The following is a 19482-nucleotide window of genomic DNA, read 5'->3' on the forward strand; positions in this document are numbered from 1 at the left end:
TCCAAGGCAAGAGGAACAATCCAATCTTTTGCTGTTGATTATCACACCCTCTTAGAAAGTCTGAAGGCAGAGTGGGAAATGTCTTCACAGCAGCAAAGACATGGAAGGAAGCTTTGCCTCCAAGTTTCTATGAGCCCTTCCCAAATCTTTTTCAAATATAGGGGGTGCCCCTCAAAAAAGAGGAAGCGAATGCCAGCTGGTTTGTGGAGATATGTTTAATTCAGGGTCTATACTTGGCTCTTCCACCCCACACAGACCACCAAACTATGGATGCTGCAGTAGCCCCTTGATGGCCAAAGGGATACGCTGAGCTGCATTGTGCTCATTCAGCTTAATCTTTCTCCCTCACTTGTTCCTCAGTAAGGAGATGCTGAGTTAAGGAGAGCAGCTTCAGGATAGGCCACCTTTAAAGACCCCTGGCCCCCTCTCTCCGGACATGCAATGGCCTAGTGTCATCTATTCTACAGCTGACATCTTTCTTATTGGTATGGTTAATTAACTCTTAACTATTGGATACCTTATATCAGTCCATTTACATTTAGCAACATGTCTAGTGTCAAGATGATAAAAAAAATATCTGAAGGGTTTAAAGAATGATTTGTGGCTGGGGCACTGGTGGCTCATGCCTGTAATCCTAGCTATTCAGGAGTTGAGATCTCAGGATCAAGATCTGAAGCCACCCCAGGCAGGAAAGACAACAAAACTCTTATCTACAATCTACCATCAAGACCTTGAGAGTGGAGTTGTGGCTTAAGTGATAGAATGCTAGCCCTGAAGGATAAAGTGAAAACAGCATCCAGACCCTGAGTTCAAGCTCTAGTAGTGGTACACAAAAAAGAATGATTTGTGGATAAAGATAAAACAACTGAGGACTATTTTGTCTAGAAAAGCAAAGAAATAATATTGTAATGATCTTTTCTACCCACAATCAAGAAGATGGTTCCCATGTTGGCCAAATACAAACTCTCTCAACAGAGGGCTGAACACACACTTCCATGGGCAATGGCCCATCACTGGGATACTACTGTGGGACACTGCACAGCTGGGAACATGTGGTCCAGGATGGTGTCTGTCATCACACAGCTAAGACATACACAGGGCTGTCATGTGAGTGATTCCATCTGAATGTGTATAAGTTTAGAAAACTCTCAACCTTCTCAGGGCAGAAATGCTATGCTGAATGCTTACTAAAGTTCTAAAGAAATCTCCAGAAACCATGAGGAAAACCCAAGACAAGGCTGCTAAGAAACAAGCAAAATACAAGTATAATTCTGTTTTCTGCCTATTTCAAACTGGTTCCCTTCTGCTTTGTCAGATTCCTTTTTCTGCAGAGAAGCAGTACCCAGGCCTGGCCACTGGCCATAAGCTTTGGCCTAATGTATAATTAAGTTCTCAGGCCCTAGAGCACAATACCTTTGTGTATGTTCCCTGTGGAGTGGGGCTCCCATCAAACTCCCAAGTTACCCTGCTGGGCAGGCCATTGTGGCTGTCAGCAGACATTCAGAGATTATTTTCTAACTGGGGAACACGAGCTTCTCACTCACTACCTCCACCCACTAGGCCCACTTCCATCTGAAGACTAACCACAGATATGAACCACTAGCTGCTTACATCTGCGTGGCATTCGGAATGCATTCTCTTGAAAACAGAACACACTGCATGGAGCATTTGGAAAGTAAAGCTGGGAAGGAAAGGCACAGACATCCAAAGGTGACAGTGGACAGTCTAGATACCCAGTCCCACCCCAAGTGACACAGCCAGAAGGGATACAAAAGGCACGTACGTCTGGGTCTCAGCTCTGAGGCCTCGGAACCAGCACCTTCCCCAGGAAAGCCGAGAGGCTCCACCACATCTGTGTCAGGAGGAGGGTAAGGTGGGGGTGGGGGAAGCACTAATTGGGGTGGACCCCGAGCTGCGCCTCTGGGAGGCTTTTGAGGCACCTGCCGTCCAACACCTACATGGAATCAATGGGGAGGGACTTCAGAAAGTTAAGCCAAAAGATCCCTCCCTGGCCTTCTGAGAGACCACACACTCACATGGCCATTACTCACCAGTCATCACATCCAGCCACACCAGACACCAAAATCTTATCCAGTATCAAATCCAAGCTCCACTGGCACCATATGCAATCACAACACACCCCAACATTTATATTTGTAGTGTTCCATCACCAAGCCAATTTGGAAAAGTATGCCTGGATATAAATTGTTTCTGGCAGGCACAACTAAGTAAACGGCTGGAGTTGAAACTATAAATGAGAACCCCATAAACAGCACTGCCACTCTGACTCTTGAGCCATACCTTCACTCGTTCCTATTTTTCACAGTAAGTCTTTTTCAGGGTCACAGAACTGTGTTCTACCTAACTCTTTTCCATATCCATCCATTTAATATGGGTAGACTGGCCAGTGACTTTGCTTGCCGCTTTTTAGCCAATTTACACTGTACCCCTTTTACTGTTTAAGGCAGTAATTTTCAGTTTCATTTGAAGAGAGTCCTAAATTACAGAAGAAGTTAGAGGTGATGGGCCCAGCTCCACTGCATGTAAGGAAGCTGAAGAACACCTTTGTTTGTATTACACACTATTTTATATAAAAATGGCTTTCTAGGCTAATGAAAAAATATAAAGGCCAATGACTTAATGAAATAAATGATAAGAATGACCTGGGTCATAGGTAATGTTTACTCTCATTTCTTTCAATAACTTTCTTCAAGCTTCCCAACTGAGAGTCTCTTAATAATCATATATTTTTGCTTCAAGTGATTAAAAAGTTATTAAGAAATACCACTTCTTTACCAAGAGACAGATTTGCTTATTACTTCTCTTGGATATAGTTCTCTAAATGTGGGAAAATGTTAATTTCTCCCTATCAAAACATCATTTCCTCCACCAAACTGCAAGTAATCCAGAATCAGTCTGGCTGGTGCTCCAGTCAGGCCCATGAAGGTGGCCTTCAGTGAGAAGTCATGCTGAGGGCAAGGCACACGGGAAGGATGTTCGAAGGTTCATTTATGCTTCCAAATAGATTAAGACCCAAACTAGCTAAACCACTGTTTTAGTGAAAGCTCCAAAATAAACCTCTTTTTTATATGTAGATGTCTGAGTAGAACAAGTCCTTAACACTTTTTGTGGACAGGGCCTACTGTTTTCCTTTCAGCCTGAGTCCTAAACTTGGTCTGGATTTGATGTTGTACTACTGATGAATTTTAATTCACAAGGAGTTCTGACAGGGATGAAAGTTTGTCTCGCACAGACCAGGAAGAAATACATGTAGCCAAGTACTATTATTCATAACTCCTCTACTTTAGAGTACCAACCTTGCATCTCTTTAGGCATGCAAGGGCACCAGCTTACCCCAGGTGGAGAAGGTACTCTAAGTACCAAGTTCATAAAGAAGTGTGTCTCTCTTGGCTGTGTGAGCGGGTCTTTCCTGGCTTGAAATGGACTGTCTGCTCTGGAAGTTGGGCTTAACTCAGCCTCATCCACAGGGTTACTTCTAGAAGATGCTTCTGAGAATGTCTACAAGGAGCTTTCTAAATGTGAAGGGTCTGCCCCTTTCCAAAGAGAAAGGGAGTATCTCATCATGAAATAGGAGAAAACTTGGTTTAATTGAACAATCCATTGATATGATTTTTTAAAATCTAATAGTATTGTCTCCTGGGAGAGAGGATGAACTGGCATGAAATATAGGTTACTGCTTCTTAAGGTAATTGATTTTCAGGCTATGAAATGCTAGAGCATTGAAAGTGAGGTATTGATTAATGGGGAAAATGCTGACAAACACCCAAATAGCCCTTATTAAGGCTCTGGACCTTGACAATGCAGCCACTTATCTTTGAGATTATTTTCCTCTGGGGCCAGACACACTGTCAAAATAGGGGCCTACCTGGGCTGATTCAGGCCCCAGCAAGTTGTCTGATGGCTTCAGGAAGAGCTCTGATGCCTTTATTTCTTTATTTGGAGACTGGAACTAGGGCATGAGCTCAGCACCTGAGTGCTATCCCTCAGCTTTGTTCGTTCAAGGCTGGTGCTCAGCTGCGCTAGAGCTAGAGCTATACTTCCAAACTTTTGCTGGTTAACTAGAGATAAGCATCTTATGGACTTGCCTTCCTGGGCTGGCTCTGAACCTTCATCCCCAGATCTCAACCTCCTGAGTAATTATGGATTATGAGTGTAAGCCACTAGCACCTCACTAAAGATACACACACACACACACACACACACACACACACACACACACACACACACACACACACACACACACACACACACACTTCCACATAGTCACGTGGTATTCTTTGAGAAGGCTTCATTGTTGGTGGACATTACACTGTGCCATGTTCCAATCTCTTCCCTGCAAAAGTGATTTCTGTTCCTGTATCTATGAAATAACACAAAACTCTGAATTGATTTTAAAATGAAATGGAGCTTAAGTACCTTCCTTTCCCATCTCTCCTGTTCACCTGAGGGTGGAGGATAATGATTCACAGGTCACTTTCTGCTTATCATTATTAGGATTCCATCTTTTCCTTTGGGTTTTCTTATTCACAAAGTATACCAGGATCTTTTCTAAGACCCTCTATAAGAGCTATGCAAATGGAGATCAATTGCAATCATGATGGTCAGGAAACTACTGGACACATTTACAGGCTGGGTATCCCTAAGCTTAAATGCTTAGGACTAGACAACTTTCAGATTCCAGATTTTTTTCTCCCCAATTTTAGAACATAATAAGCTATATCTTGGGGATCAGACCCAATTTCAAATATGAAATCTATTTATGTTTTATATCTTCCTTACCAATAGAACCTGGAGATAACATTTTAGATAATTTTGTGCATGAAACAGACATTTCACTGGGAGGAAATTTCCAATTGTGGCTTGATGTCAGTGCTTGAAAGTTTGCAGATTTTGGAGGATTCTTTAGGATTTTCAAATTAGGGATTCACAGCTACCTAAATCTCATCAGGGCCCAAAATGACTGCAAATGCTAGATGTCTTTCAAAGCAGTCTGAGGATGTCATCTCAGGAAATGATCTTTCGCCCATCAGTGAGACAAACTTGTCAAACACACTCATACTCCTTGTTACCTTCCCAGCTTTGTCAGCCTCTCCACCCTTCCTACCACACCCAATCCTCAATACCCACCTAATGCCCATACATACTGCTAGTGAGCTAGAAGATAAACTTACAATTCTTCATTTCTGGACTGTCTTTCTTGAGTGTAACGGTGTCCTGAGTTAATGCTGGCCTGGCTGAGTGCACTGAGTGTTAATAGCGTGCTGATAAGGCACATGCAGCAGGCATCCTGGAGGCATGCAGAGAGCAAGCCAAACTCACCCACTGTGCTCTTTCTGTTCTCTTCCTTGTCCTCCCTGCGATTGGGGACCAGGGGACTTGGTGGTGGTGGCTGTGGTGGAGGAGCTGGTGCCCGCCGCTTCTTCTTCTGCAGATCAACCTGGGAGCTGAGAGATGCCTAGGAAGCACAAAGGAGGAAGACAGGAGAGTCAGGGATGACATGTGTGTAGAGCATACCACCTACAGAAGCAGCTTGGTGTGGCACAGGGGCTAAAAGGAGATTGTCAGATTGTGGCTCCCATTCTGAGTCCTCTAAGGCAGGCTGTGGAGGAAGTGATAGGAGGCTTGGTTATTTCCCAGGAGTGACATATTGATGGTCACACCCCTCCAGGAACCCCAAGAATGGAGTCCATAGTTTTAGGGACTCCAGAGCATAAATGAGAAAGTGATCTTTTTCTCTCATTTAAATGAAAAGAGAGCAATCTCTCTCTGGGATACGGGTGAGGAGCATAATGATTTGTGCCCAGGCAGAGGAAGAAGAGATGAGTGTGGCTCAAAAGTCTCCCCCTGCCTCCTACCGCTGCCCCTCCTTGCCCTGACTAAGGCCTGCTCCTTGCTTCTGCATGTCTGTACTCCAGAACAGTGAGGACAGACATGGCTTACATGGTGGAATGCCAGCTGTGAGCAAGAATGCTGAGTGAGAGGGGAAGGCCCTGAGTTCAAACCCTGGTACCACCATGGAGAATTTTCTTAAAGGAAGAAAGTTGACTTCATTAACTTTGAAGGACACTGCATTCTGGGTAGAGCAGTGCAGAGAATGTGCCTATAATGAAAACAATGACGTTGCTTGTCCCTACTCTCAAGGTGCTCAGACATACCTCTTGACCTTTCAAGGGCTCGTTATGGAGGTGATGTCTGTGTACACCACCACTGTGAGCTCACAGCTCTGATTGCTGTGCTCCATTATTTACTAACTCATGCTTGCACCGTATTTATGAGAATTAAAAGTGTGATTCTACATCCCAAGAAGACAGTCTCTCCTTCTGGTATTTCAAGTATATGTGTCTGTACTCAGACACACGTGTGTGTGTGCGCGCACACACACACATGTGTGTAAAACATTCTTTTAAATATTCAGTGTCAGCAATGCTCATTTACTGCAGGAAGTATAAAGTGTATGTAAAGGCTGAAGTTTTTTTTACCCTTAGGGTGCTGGGGAGGAAATCCACAGTTTTGTGTATGCTAAGCAAGCATAATACTGGTGAGCTTTATGCTCCCCAGCCCTTACAATGTAAGCCCAGAGCCAGTGGCTCACATCTGTAATCTTAGCTACTAAGGAGAATGAATCTTGTAGGATCACAGTTTGAAGCCAAGTAGGAAAGTCTGTGTGATTCCATCTTCAATTAACTAGCAAAATGCTATATTGGAGACATAGCTTAAATGGTGGAATGTCAGCTGTGAGCAAGAAAGCTGGGTGAGAAGGGAAGGCCCTGAGTTCAAACCCTGGTACCACCGTGGAGAATTTTTGTAAAGGAAGAAAGTTATTACTTCATTAACTTTGTTTATTCAGACCAAATGACTAATAGTTGGCATATAGTTTTCTAGTCTTTCCTTTTTTTCTTAAAGGTGATGATTTTCTGTTAACTACAATGTATTATAAACATTCCCTTTGACTTTAAAGTCCTACAGTATCTCAGCCTCTTTCTAAATAGCTAGGATTACAGGTATAAGCCACCAGGCCCATTTCTTTTCTTTTCTCTTTCTCTGGGATTTCAATCACTTGAGAGAATTCTGAATCAACTATCCATTAAAAAAAAGTATTTCTCAATTGAATATAATATACAGGCATAGGGAAAAATGAAAGATTCAGCTTAAATACAAGTCAAAAGTCAACATAACAGCCCTACTTCTTCACAATTATTTGAATGATTAAGATTATTCTAATTTTTTAAAAGCTTGTTCTACTTGTTATCAATTACTTTGTGTGATTCCTTCTCTTGAAAATTTCCTTTACTTCACTGTTCAACTCATATGACTTTAAAATTTTGTTATTATACTTCCATGTTGTGTAGCATCTTGGTTTCCTGTTCACATATCTCTTATGTACCTGACACTATTATTTTTACATATTTTATTTGTGCTGGTCCTGGGGCTTGAATTCAGAATCTGGCTTCTGTCTCTTAGCTTTTCCATTCAAGGCTAGCACTCTACTACTTGAGCCACAGCTCAAGCTTTTGCTGTTGTTGGTGGTTCACTGGAGATAGGAGTAGCACTTTGCTGTCCAATCTGGCTTCTAACCTTGATTTTTAGATCTCAGCCTCCTGAGTAGCTAGGATTATAGACATGAATCACCAGAACCTGGCCACATTTTGATGTTTTTCAAATTTCAGTGATCCTTGGCTAAATACTCATATTTATTTGTGAATAAAATCTGTTCATGTGGTAATGGAACCTCTGTGGGTTTCTGAGCAGAGATATGATCAGGTGATAGGAAGGTTCCCAAATAGCCAGATTTACAGGATTTTTGTCCTAGGTCTGACACCATCCACAATAATCTTTCCATCTCTGTCAGAAGTAGAATACTGTGTCTGCTGAGAAGACAGACCCTCCTGTAGCATGGGAACTTTTACTGTCTGTTTCAGTGCAGATTCAGTTGCGTTTGATGTTCTGGATCTACCTGACTTGGAGGTCTTCTTGCTCTGCAAGCACAGGCACAGCCAGCTGTAGTATACCGAGCAGTGTGTGTGAAACACTCTTGAGTCTGCTGGGGGTGTGGACTCTCCTCACCCCAACAGTCAGGAGTTACCTGCTTCTACTTCACCAGGTACTGGCCAGAATCAAAAACACACCTGAGCTTCAGAGTGTTTCCAGAACACTGTTGGTGCTTTGCTCTGCCACAGTGGATAAATAACTTTTATTCATTTCAGTAATTTTTCAAAAGGAGAGATATAAAATAATTTGCTTTATTAACCATATTCTCCCAGACTATCCAGCCTTATTAAGTATAATTGACAAGCATTCAATATATATTTATATATTTTATATATACTTAAGGCATACGGCTTGATGATGACATACATTATGAAATAATCAGTCAAGCTCAGCATACTTACCACCCATGTGGTTGCTGTTCACATTTTTTTCTTTTCAAAATATCTTTTAAGCAAAATCTCAAGCATTTAAAAAAATTTCTATTACTATTGGTTTGATGAGCCATAATAAACCCCTTGGCCTTCAGTTCAACAGTAAAGATGTGTGTTTTTGGTTGTTATAAATTAAATTTCTTAGAACACTCCCATAATTCCCTTATTTCATTTTTATTTCCTTCCCTCCTTACTGCATTTTTTCAATCAATCCATTTATGGTAACTTCTCAAGTAAAGAACAGGTTAAATTCCAAATAAAGACAACAGATTCTAAAGGTGCTACCCTACTTTAAAACAAAACGAATCAGGAAGTGGGCAGAATAGGAAGCCCCAGTTCCTGTTTCCCCACAGAAAGTGACTTAATAACAATTAGCAATCTAAAATGCTTTTACGTGAACCCCTGAAAAACAGATAGGAATCATAGTACCCAAGGCAAGCTCAAAGCCAAGAGCAGCCACAGTGAGTAAAAAAAAGTCAATTCATGTGAACTCCCATAGCCCTTCCCCCAGGCTAGTACAGCTCTGCACTAAATGGGGAGGGAGGAATAAAGGCTGATTCACAATCCTCCCTTGGGAGAAAAGACCAATCAAAAGTCCAGCTTCCTAGAAAGGCTTGCCAGGGCCTTGAGGGGTCATGATTTCTATCCTGTCTGATTTGGATCACTGATGGGGAACTGGCATCTTTGGGGGGCCTAGAGTTTTGGAAAGTGGGAGCTGAGAAGAGCTTGAAGGCTGCTTGTTGTAGAGCTTAGAGACCTCGCACTGCCCCTAACAGAGGCTGGCACAGCTTGGTACAAGCCTTTGGCACAATTATGGAAAATACTAGGTTACAGATCATCCCTTGGGAGGAAATGAGAAGCGAGGAAAATTCCTGCAGCGCTCTCCTTGCCTTTTGGAAGAAGACTGGGAGTATGAAAAGAAAACAACACAATGTTTGAGGACTGCAGAGATCAGTCTGGTGGGTTGGGACACAGTAAACATGCAGTAACAAAGATAGACACAAGAGGGAGCAAGAAATTATAAGCCACTTGTAAAAAACAAGAACAAAAAACAAACCCAAACCACAAACCTTTCTAATTAGGAATCCCACACACAAAGCCACAGAAAATATGTCCCCAGAAGAAGTTTGAGATACCATTAGATTATTCAGCTGGATGGTCTTTTGTATCCTGTTAAATAGCCAATTTGTAAGGTCTGGTTAATTTTTCAAATATACAATTTATGGTTAAAAAACAAAAAATCAGGAGGGGCTGGGAAGGTGGCTCAGTGGTAGAGTGCTTGCCTTGCATGCATGAAGCCCTGGGTTCAATTCCTCAGCACCACATAAGCAGAAAAAGCCAGAAGTGGCGCTGTGGCTCAAGTGGTTGAGCGCTAGCCTTGAGCTGAAGAGCTGAGGGCCCAGAGTTCAGGCCCACGACCAACCCCCCCCTCCTCCAAAAAAAAAAAAAAATCAGGAAATTTGAGCTCAATAAAGGAACAAGTTAAATCTCCAGAAAACATCTCCAAAGAAATGGAAATCCATGATTTGGAAAAGAAAAGTAATTATTTTACAGAAGTTGAGTGAATAAAAAATAGCTAGCTGGGCTCAGGTGGCTTACGCCTATAATTCTAGCTATTCAGAAGGCTAAGATCTGAGGTTCATGGTTTGAAGCCAGCCCAAGCAGGAAAGTCTGTGAGCCTCTTATCTCCAATTAACCACCAGAAAACTGGAAGTGGTGCTGTGGCACAAAGTGGTAGATTGCTGACAGCACAGGATCTGAGTTCAAGCCCCACAACTGGCCAAAAAATTGGTAGCTAAGTAAAATATGGAAAACTATACATGAGCAAAATTATACTTTAAAAAAAACACCTGTTCCTTCTATACAAAGGAAAAACAAATTCTGGAGCTGAAAAATAAAATAAGTTTAAAAGCTTACAAAATGGATTCACATTTAGATTTAGTCAAGTGGAAGAAACAATTAGTAAACTTGAAGACATGTCACTTGAAATCATTCCCCAAGTTAGAGGAGAGAAATGGATGTGCAAATTCAAGAAGCTCAAAGTGGGAAGAGATGGGGAAGAACAATGAAAGGGTAACATTGAACAAGATGCATTATACTCATTTTTCATGTAATTACTTAAAGATGATAAAAAATAAGTTAAAATAAAGATAGGGAAATAATATTGTAAAAAGGAGTTTAAAGCGCTCCAACTAAATAAAGCCAAAGACATCCAGATGAAGATACTTTAAAATCAAAATACTCAAAGTAAAGGACAAAGAGAAAAACTTCAGAACAGAAAAAGGAAACTGAGCTGGCTTCTACCACTTGACTCAAACTCCAGTTCAGCTTTTTGATGGTTAATTGGGAATGGAGTCTCTTGGGCTTTTTCTGCCTGGCTGGCTATAAACTCCAAACTCCATTCCATGTATCAGCCTGTTGAATAGCCAAGATTGCAGACATGAGCCAATAGCACCCAGCAAAATTGCTTTTTTTCTATTTGGTAAAAAAGTACAAAATGTTTTTTTTTGTTTGTTTTTATTTTTATTTTTGGCAGTCCTGGGGCATGAACTCAAGATCTGGGTGCTGTCCCTGAGCCTCCGGTGCTCAAGGCTAGTTCTTTACCACTTGAGCCATAGTGCCACTTCTGGCTTTTTCTGCGTAGTTTATTAGAGATAAGCATCTTCTGTTTTCACTGTATTTGATTCCGGTGCCCTGCATCTTGTATATACATTTTCCTAATTTGGGGAGGGGAAAGGAAATAACAAAATGCTGAAATAAGGATACAGGTTGACCCACTGTAGCAATGAGATGTATAAGACATTATATTGAAAACGAACTTTACAACTTGGGGGCGGGGAGGGAGAAGTTGAAGAGGAAGGCATGATAGAGGAAAAACAAAGGAGAAGGTAATAATGCTAGATGGGAACTGTACTCATTACCTTACTCATGTAACCGTAACCCCTCTATATAGTACCTTTACAATAAAATATACAAAAAAAAAAGTCTCATTGAGTAGCTAGGATTTTGATAGGAACTTCAGTGAATCTGTAGCTTGCTTTGGGGTAATATAGACATAGTAATAGTATTCATGAACAATGAACATTGGGTATCTTTACAGGTATTTGTGTCTTCTCAATTTCTGTCATCAATGTTTTATAGTTTGCAGTATACAGACATTTCCCCTTCTTGGTTAGATTTATAAAAGCAAATGTGAGTTCATCAAACTAAAAAGCTTCTGAACAGCAAAGAAACTACTGAAGGATACAGAGACAACCCATGGATTGTACAAAAACATTTCAAACCATATATCAGATAAGGGGATAGTATATTAAATATGTAAAAAGCTTAACTTCAAGAAAACAGCCCAATTCAACAGTAAGCAAAGGACCTCAACAGATACTCTCAAGAGAATATATAAATGGTGAAGGGATATATGAGAAAACTTGTCAACATCTCAAATCCTCAGAGAGAAGCAAATTAAAACCACACTATTGCCTCAAACCTGTAAGAATGGTTATTATACAGAAAGGCAAATGATAGGAAGTGTTGGGAAGGATGTAGAGAAAAGGGAAGCTCATGTACACTCTTAGGGGGAATGTAAATTAACACTACCATTTTGAGAAATTAATGGAGGTCATCAATAATTCACAAACAGAGTTGCCATTCAATCTAGAAATTTTATTTCTTAGTATATATTCAAAGGATCAGAAAACAGTCTGGCCTCGAATTTGCCATTCTTTTACCCATTTCCTGAGTGGAGGCTACAGCAAAACGCACCCTACCTGGCAAGAATAAATTCTTCTTCTTTTGTTTTTGGAGGGGGAGTACTGGGGTTTGAACTAATAAGTCTTTGTGTTTACCAGACAGGTGTTCTACTACTTGAGCTAAGACTGCACCTTAAGAATAGATTCTTAATATTCCCTTCTCAGACACACACACTATTATAAGTTGGTGAAGGTGTAGATATATTAATTATCTTGGTTGACTATTTCTACAATGTATTAAACACTACACTTTATCCATAAATACACCAAACTATCAGGTATCAGTTAAAATAAAACTTTAATATGAAGAAATAAAAACCTTGCCAGTGGGTGCTTATTATTTATTATCACTAGATTGCCTTGTAAGATTGGTAAGGGGAGTGCTTTGAACTGAAATGAAAGTATACTGGATAATAAGAAAGTACCTTAATGTATGAAGCTGTTAAGGCAATTACATAGAAAAATATAGAATTCTGTAATACAATAATCATAGTGTGCAAAATCATTTTTATTTCTGGTATAGAATTTGAAAGATAAAAGCACAAAAATAACTACAAGTATGAAATGGTGTTAATGGATATAAAATATAAAAAAATGTAATTTGTGACATCAGTTACATAAAGTGGGGAAAATGTAAAGGAACACAGCTTTTATATACTGTTCTTGTTAAATTGATATCAACTTTTAAAAAAAGATTGTCATAAGTATATTTTATGCAATCTCCAGGGTAATCACAAAGAAAATACCTACAGAAGATGCACAAAAGAAAATGAGAAAAGAATCCAAGTCTGTCAGTATAAAAAGAATCAATAAAACACAAAGGCAATAGGAGGGAAAAAAGGACAAAATACATAAATACAGAAAATCAATAACAGAATAGACAGTGAACCCTTCTTTATCTGTAATTGCTTAAATACATCTAGATTTAACACCCTTAGAAATGACAGCGTGAATAAATGGGGGAATAAACCAGAGTTAACTATGATCTGTCTACACTATATGGCACACATAGCTATAAGGGTATATATGATATATATGTGGTTATCCACATACATATACATATATAATGTATACATATATGATATATGTTTATATTATTTATAAATGTGATATATATCCACAGAATACACATTCTTCACAAGTGCATATAAAACATTTTCCAAGAGAAGTCATACTCTAAGCAACAAAGAAGTTCTTAACAAAATTTAAAAGACTAAATCAAGCTGGACATGGTGGCACATATCTGTACTGGTAGGCTGAAGTTGGAGGATTATACTACTTCAAAACTAGCTAGGGGTATACAGTCAGTAAGTTCTAGGCCAGTTTGGGCAACTTATGAAATTGTCTCCAAAAGTGAAAACAAAAATACAAAAAACTGGAAACCATACCATTAATAGAATACTGGAAAAGTAGATATTTAGCAACATAGAATTAAACAGCCAATGGTTCAAAGAAAAAAACTCACAAGGAGACTTAGAAATTATCTGCAGACAAATGAAAATATAACATACCAAAACCTACAAGATGCAACAAAAGCCAAAGAGAAAACTTGTAGCAATATAGACCCACGTTAAAAAGGAAGAAAGCTCTTTTCAGCAGCCTAAATTTGTATCTCAAGAACTAAAAGCAGCTCTAAACCAAGATTTAGTAGAATAAAAGAAATAATGAAAATTTGAGCAGAAATATATGAAATAGAAAACAAAAAATAGAAAAAGAAACGAGTTGATTATCCACAAAGATGAATAAAATTGGAAACTCTTAGCTACCTAAGAAAATTTGAGGAAGACTAAAATTTAAAAATCAGAAATGAAAAACAGCATTAGACTACTATAAAGAATTAGAGTAGATTATGCAGACAAAGTATTATACATGCTACCATGACTGCATCATTAAGAAATAAACTATCTGAGCAGATTTGAAAACCATTAAGGAGAGCAAAAGTTCTTCACCAAAGGAAAGGCCATGACTGGTTGACTTCAATGGATGATTCTACCAAACATTTATCTATAGAAGAAATAATACCAATCATTCTTCCTCCACCAAGAAAAACAGAGGAAGAAACATTTCCACACTCACTTTTAAAGCCTGAATTAGCCTAATACCAAAATAAGTCAATGACACTATTGGAAAAAATCTCTAAAAACCAATATTCCTAATGATCATTGATACAAAAATCTTCAATCAATTACTAGAACAAAATTTATCTGTACAATAAAAGAAGGTATACTATGATCAAGTCAGATTCACTCTTGGACAGCAAGGATAGTTCAATATTCTAAAAGAAAAAAATCAATGTAATAAACAAAATATTAACAGATTGAAGGGTAAAAACCAAAGGTCATCTCAACTGTGCAAGAAAAAAATTTGACAAAACTAAGAATCTCTTTATACTAAAAACACTAGGCAAATGAACAGAAGTAAATAACCTCAGTATAATAAAGTTCATATACAAAACATCCCCAACCTAAGGTCATACTCAAAAGAGAAAAGCAACAGTTTTCCCTCTAAGATGATAAAAAAGGCAAGGATGCCCACTTCCATAAGAAGACAGTGACTATGAGCTACAAAAGATAGTTGAAGAATTAAAGGCACAATAAATGGAAAAGTATTTTCATGTTCACAGCTTGGAAGTCAAACTACTCATATGGCTCAGTCATCTATTAGATTCAATATACCCCCTAATCAATATGCCAAAGGTATTATTTTTACAGAAATAAATTTATCAAACATTTACTAATGGTGCCAATTGCACCTCATAAAACTTTCTCAAAATCCTCCCTAACCAGGTAAATTTGTACTATCTTTGGTTTTTGTTTGTTGTTGTTGTGCTGGGCTTCAACTTAGGGCCCGGGCAAAAATATATGACATATATTAGATAAAAATATATGAAATAGAAATATATGAAATGGGCACCACTCATAGCTAGTGCTCTAACACCTAAGCCACATCTCCACTTCTGTTTTGTTTGGAGTTTTTTGGTGGTTAATTGGAGATAAGAGTCTCATGGGCTTTTCTGCTCAGGATGGTTTTGAACAGCTCTTCAGATCTCAGCATCTCAAGTAGCTAGGATTACAAGTGTGAGCCACTAGTGCCTGGTTATCTTTGTTTTACAAAGGAAGAAATGGAGGCTTATGGAAGGTTCCTCACCCAAGGTCAAAGAGCTAATGTGAGCAGCAGTGGGAATAAATCTCATTGTGGTTTGACTCTGAGCCAGTGCTCTGAGGCCATTTCCTTATATTGTCTTCCCTGTTGGAGGCCAATAGGTCAGGAAGAAATAACTGCAGTTCAAATGGAAATGTTCCTTCCTATGATACTGTAAGTGACTCAAACCCAGTGTTCTCATTGTCTTACATGGTAAACATCTGCCCATGGGCAAATTAGAAAACTAGTTGGTTTTTGAAAATATTGAAGGGTAAACATTTTAAAATTCAATGCCCTCATTTAGCATATTCCTCAAGAAACAAAGTATCTAGCTGTTGTTACTTCTGTCTTCTTCTCTTCATATTCTGCTAATTCAGTGCTTTCTTGCTATAGACTGAATATATGTCCCACTAAATTCGTATTGAAATCCTAACCCCCCAGTGTGATGATCAGAAAGGTGGTGATCAGATCTTTTAAAAGGGTCCTGTCAAAGTCTGGGAATACTCTACAGCTCTCCTTCTACTGTGTGTAAACATAGCAGGAGACACCTAAGCAGGAGACATCTAAGGCATTTCTTTTGGAAGGTCAGAGGTGATTTCAATCCAGGTCTCCACTGGTGAATGAAAGCAAGAAAGCTTCCCTCAGTAGCAAAGCCCACACTGGCTTCCCCATCTTGTAGAAAGCACAGTTCTAGGGGTCCCTGTGCTCCCTCACTGTGTGACTTATGTATACACCCTGACTTGAGGGGGGGGAACAGGAAACTCTAAACAGGATAAATACAGGCTCTTGTCATTTCCTCATCTTGATCTCCTATCTTGCTCAGGGTTTGACATTTTATAGGAACTTAATAAAAATGACTAAATGACCATTTTTTAAAATCTGACCCGCCCACCCTTTCTACCTACCTGGAACCTGCATACCAGATCACCTACAGCCCTGTGCCTGCAGCCTCCAGTGATCCTGACTTTGTGTCCTATCTTTACCACTATGGTAACCATTTCAAAAAGCTCTGCTCAGTTCTGGTAGGTCTGCCTTGTTTGTTTTACTTATGCCATTCCCAGGGCTTGAACTCAGGGCCTGGGCACTGTCCTTGGACTTTATTGCTCCAGGCTAGTACTATACTGCCTTATCCACATCTCCACTTTCTTATGGGGGGGTTACTTGGAGTTAGAGCTCAGGGACTACCCAGGCTGCCTTTGAACCGTGATCCTCAGATCTCCTGAGTCGCAGGATTAAAGACATGAGCCACTGGTGCCCAGCTGGGGTTGTACTTAATGTTTCTGCATAAAGCTGCAAACAGTTCATTCCATTTGTTGCACGACAACATATTACACGAATAAATCACTCCTATTCTCACTCATTGTGGAAGGGCATGTGGTAGGCGCAAGATGACTGCTACCATGAACAATGCTGCTGTGAACACACCTATTCAGGTTTGGAGATGAAGTGTGCAAGGTTCATAGAATCAGTGGGGGGTACACACCTTCACTAGGATGGGAATATGATACATGGGAGGTGTTTGGTTCTGGGATGTGTGTAGTTAGCTTTTAGTGGCTGCTGGCCAATGATTTTCTACAGCGGACGCTCAGAAATCATTATTCCTTGTTTTTATTCCTTCTGAATGTTTTTTTCCCTCTCTAAGTTGAAAATTTAAAATTCCTCTAGGATCCTCAGTGACTCCACTTTTCCTGCTATATGATCTTGTCCCATAGGCTAGAGAAAGCACAGATCCAGGAGTAGGAGCCAGTTTCCCAGATACAGATCCTGTTCTCTGAAGGAAAGTCGATTCTCCACAGGCTTGGGAGGCTTGGAACTGGTCTTGGGGAGCTCCCCAGGAACTCCTGTGCAGAGTTCCTGATCCTTTTCACCAGTAGACACCCTCTCCTCCCATGGAGATACCAGACAAATGTGAATATCACGTTCCCATGCAGAAAATCCCTCCCTGTCCCCATGAAGTTTACTGAGCATGAAGTTTACTGAGCACAGCTTCCCCTTGAACTTCCCTGGCCTCTGTCATCCAGCCTCACTGCCTTTGACTTCCCTTTTCCATCCTCGGACAGCTGCCTGTGCAACATCACTATTCTCCCCAGGTTCTCATCCAAGGGGGGTTGTTCCTGCTTTCTTGAGCCTGTTCTTCCCAGTACAATGCCACAACCATTGCTTCTTCTCTCCTTTACACTTCACTCTTCACCTCTTACTATCTGTGTACAGACAGAGGCACACCTGTCCACTGTCCTAAAAAAACACAACTTTTATCCATAGCCTAAAGATGCATCCAGATTTACACACCGGTCAGACATTCTTCGGACACCAGACTCCTCACCTTTGCTGTTGGCTCTGCCCTGTTGCTCACTTCTAATTGGGTCAATTATTGCCATGAATTACATGCCTGCTCTCAAATGGCCCTGAGTATCTCCTGCTCAGGTTATTCTTCCCTACTTGGTTTCCACCAGTACGTCATGTATTTATTAAAAATTTTATGTGCCAGGCACTGTTCTCCATGAAGGAGAAGACTCAGAAGGACAAAAGATGCTTTCTCTCCACGGAGTTCACATCTCATTGAGATAGGTAAGAGATAAGCAACTGGACATTAGGGACACATTTTTACTAAAAATAAAATGTGGCCAGGCACTGGTAGCTCATGCCTATAATCCTAGCTACTCAGGAAACTGAGATCTGAGGACTGCAGATTGAAGCCAGCCCAGGTAGGAAAATCTGTGAGGTTCTTATCTCCAATAAACTACTCAGTCAGTGGCAATGTGGCTCAAATGATGAGTGCTAACCTTGAGCCAATGAAGCTCAGGGACAGCACCCAGGCCTTGAGTTCAAGACCTAGGTCCTAGCATGAAAGTATGTAAGTAAATATATAAACTGTGGTAGTGACGTGTCCTTATGGTGTTGGGGATGGAATGCTGGTATGGGTGACAAACTGTAAGAGAATCATGGAAAGCTGCTTTGAGGAACTGGGTGTTTTCCCACAAGCAAACCAGAGGGTAGGGACCATGTGGCTTATTAACATCAATGCTGGGGTGACATTGGTGGTACTCAGAAGTGCCAGTGAGGTAGGGTCACAAGGTATATGCTATGATTGCTGGCACTGGGAAGGAGATTGACTTTATGTGCTGTCACTTTTGCTTTACAAGTACAAGAAAGAACCACCCAAACAGCAAGTACAGCAGAGTGCCTGCCTCTCAGTGTGGTCCCAACAGTGCTGACCTCATGCACATGAACCTCCATGTATACAAAGACCCTCATAGCTGCATCATCCTGTGTTTCCCCTTCTCTCATGCATCCTTCAGGACCCAGATCATTTTCACACCTCACAAAAAATAATGACTGCCTGTTCCATCATCCAGGATATCTGCACACCTGGCTGCAGTGCTAACTGGTGTGGATATCTTTCTGGATGGGGATCTCAGCACCACCAAGAGGACCTATATCCACCTGTGTGTTTGAGCACTTAGCAGGGCCAGTCAGGACATGGGACAGGCCAAGCATCTGCAATAGGAATGACAATACCAGGCAGAGATGTTGCTGAGACATTGGTTCATTCATATTACTTTCTTCACATCTGCTTCCCAGGAGGATAAGGTGAAGCATGTTCCTGTATATATTCTTCAGGTTTAATTGTTCCTTTAGAAAAGGAAATTTAAAAAACAAAGGCTTTCAGCTGTAACTGCAGATGAACAAAAAAGTAGATTAATATATAAAGGAGAAGAAGAGATATAATAAAAAATAAGCAGAAATTAAGAAACAAAAGGATAAAAGAGAAAATGACACTGAACTGTTTGCTCTGACCTGATTAAGCAATTAACTTCTATCTACATCATCAAGGGGAAGGATAGAGAACATTAGAAAGATCTCAAGAGAGATGTGGAGACTCAATGGGATCCTTATCAAAATGAAACAATTCATTCAGCAGGCACTGGGACCAGCAGGACCAGGTCCTGATAAGTGATTTTCATGTGGGGAGTTGTGTCCATAGTCATTAAGTGCTCTCTGACAGAGAAAGTTCAGGTGTATAGGGTTGGAAAAATGCTTTCTTTTTCTTTTTCTTCTTTTTTTATTGTGAAAAAACTGTACAGAGGGGTTACAATTACATGGGCAAGATAATGAGTACATTTCTTTTCAGGCATTGTAACCTCCTCCTTTGT

General features: G+C 40.2%; 1 protein-coding gene across 3 annotated transcripts in view; it reads right to left on the reverse strand.

The window, feature by feature from the left end:
- The window catches only part of Cobl (cordon-bleu WH2 repeat protein), a 210925-nt gene that overhangs the window by 63802 nt on the left and 127641 nt on the right, over positions 1–19482 (reverse strand). For 2 of the 3 annotated variants that reach the window (XM_042684981.1, XM_042684979.1), the window contains 2 exons: positions 5341–5476; positions 1784–1954 (listed from right to left, as the gene is read on the reverse strand). In XM_042684981.1, coding sequence (XP_042540915.1) covers positions 1784–1954; positions 5341–5476 — 307 coding nt within the window. The remainder of the gene's footprint in view (positions 1–1783; positions 1955–5340; positions 5477–19482) is intronic. The other variant, XM_042684982.1, reaches the window with a different exon arrangement.

This window comes from Dipodomys spectabilis, unplaced genomic scaffold (assembly GCF_019054845.1).
Source record: "Dipodomys spectabilis isolate Male_0828 unplaced genomic scaffold, ASM1905484v1 ptg000092l, whole genome shotgun sequence".
Lineage (NCBI taxonomy): Eukaryota > Metazoa > Chordata > Mammalia > Rodentia > Heteromyidae > Dipodomys > Dipodomys spectabilis.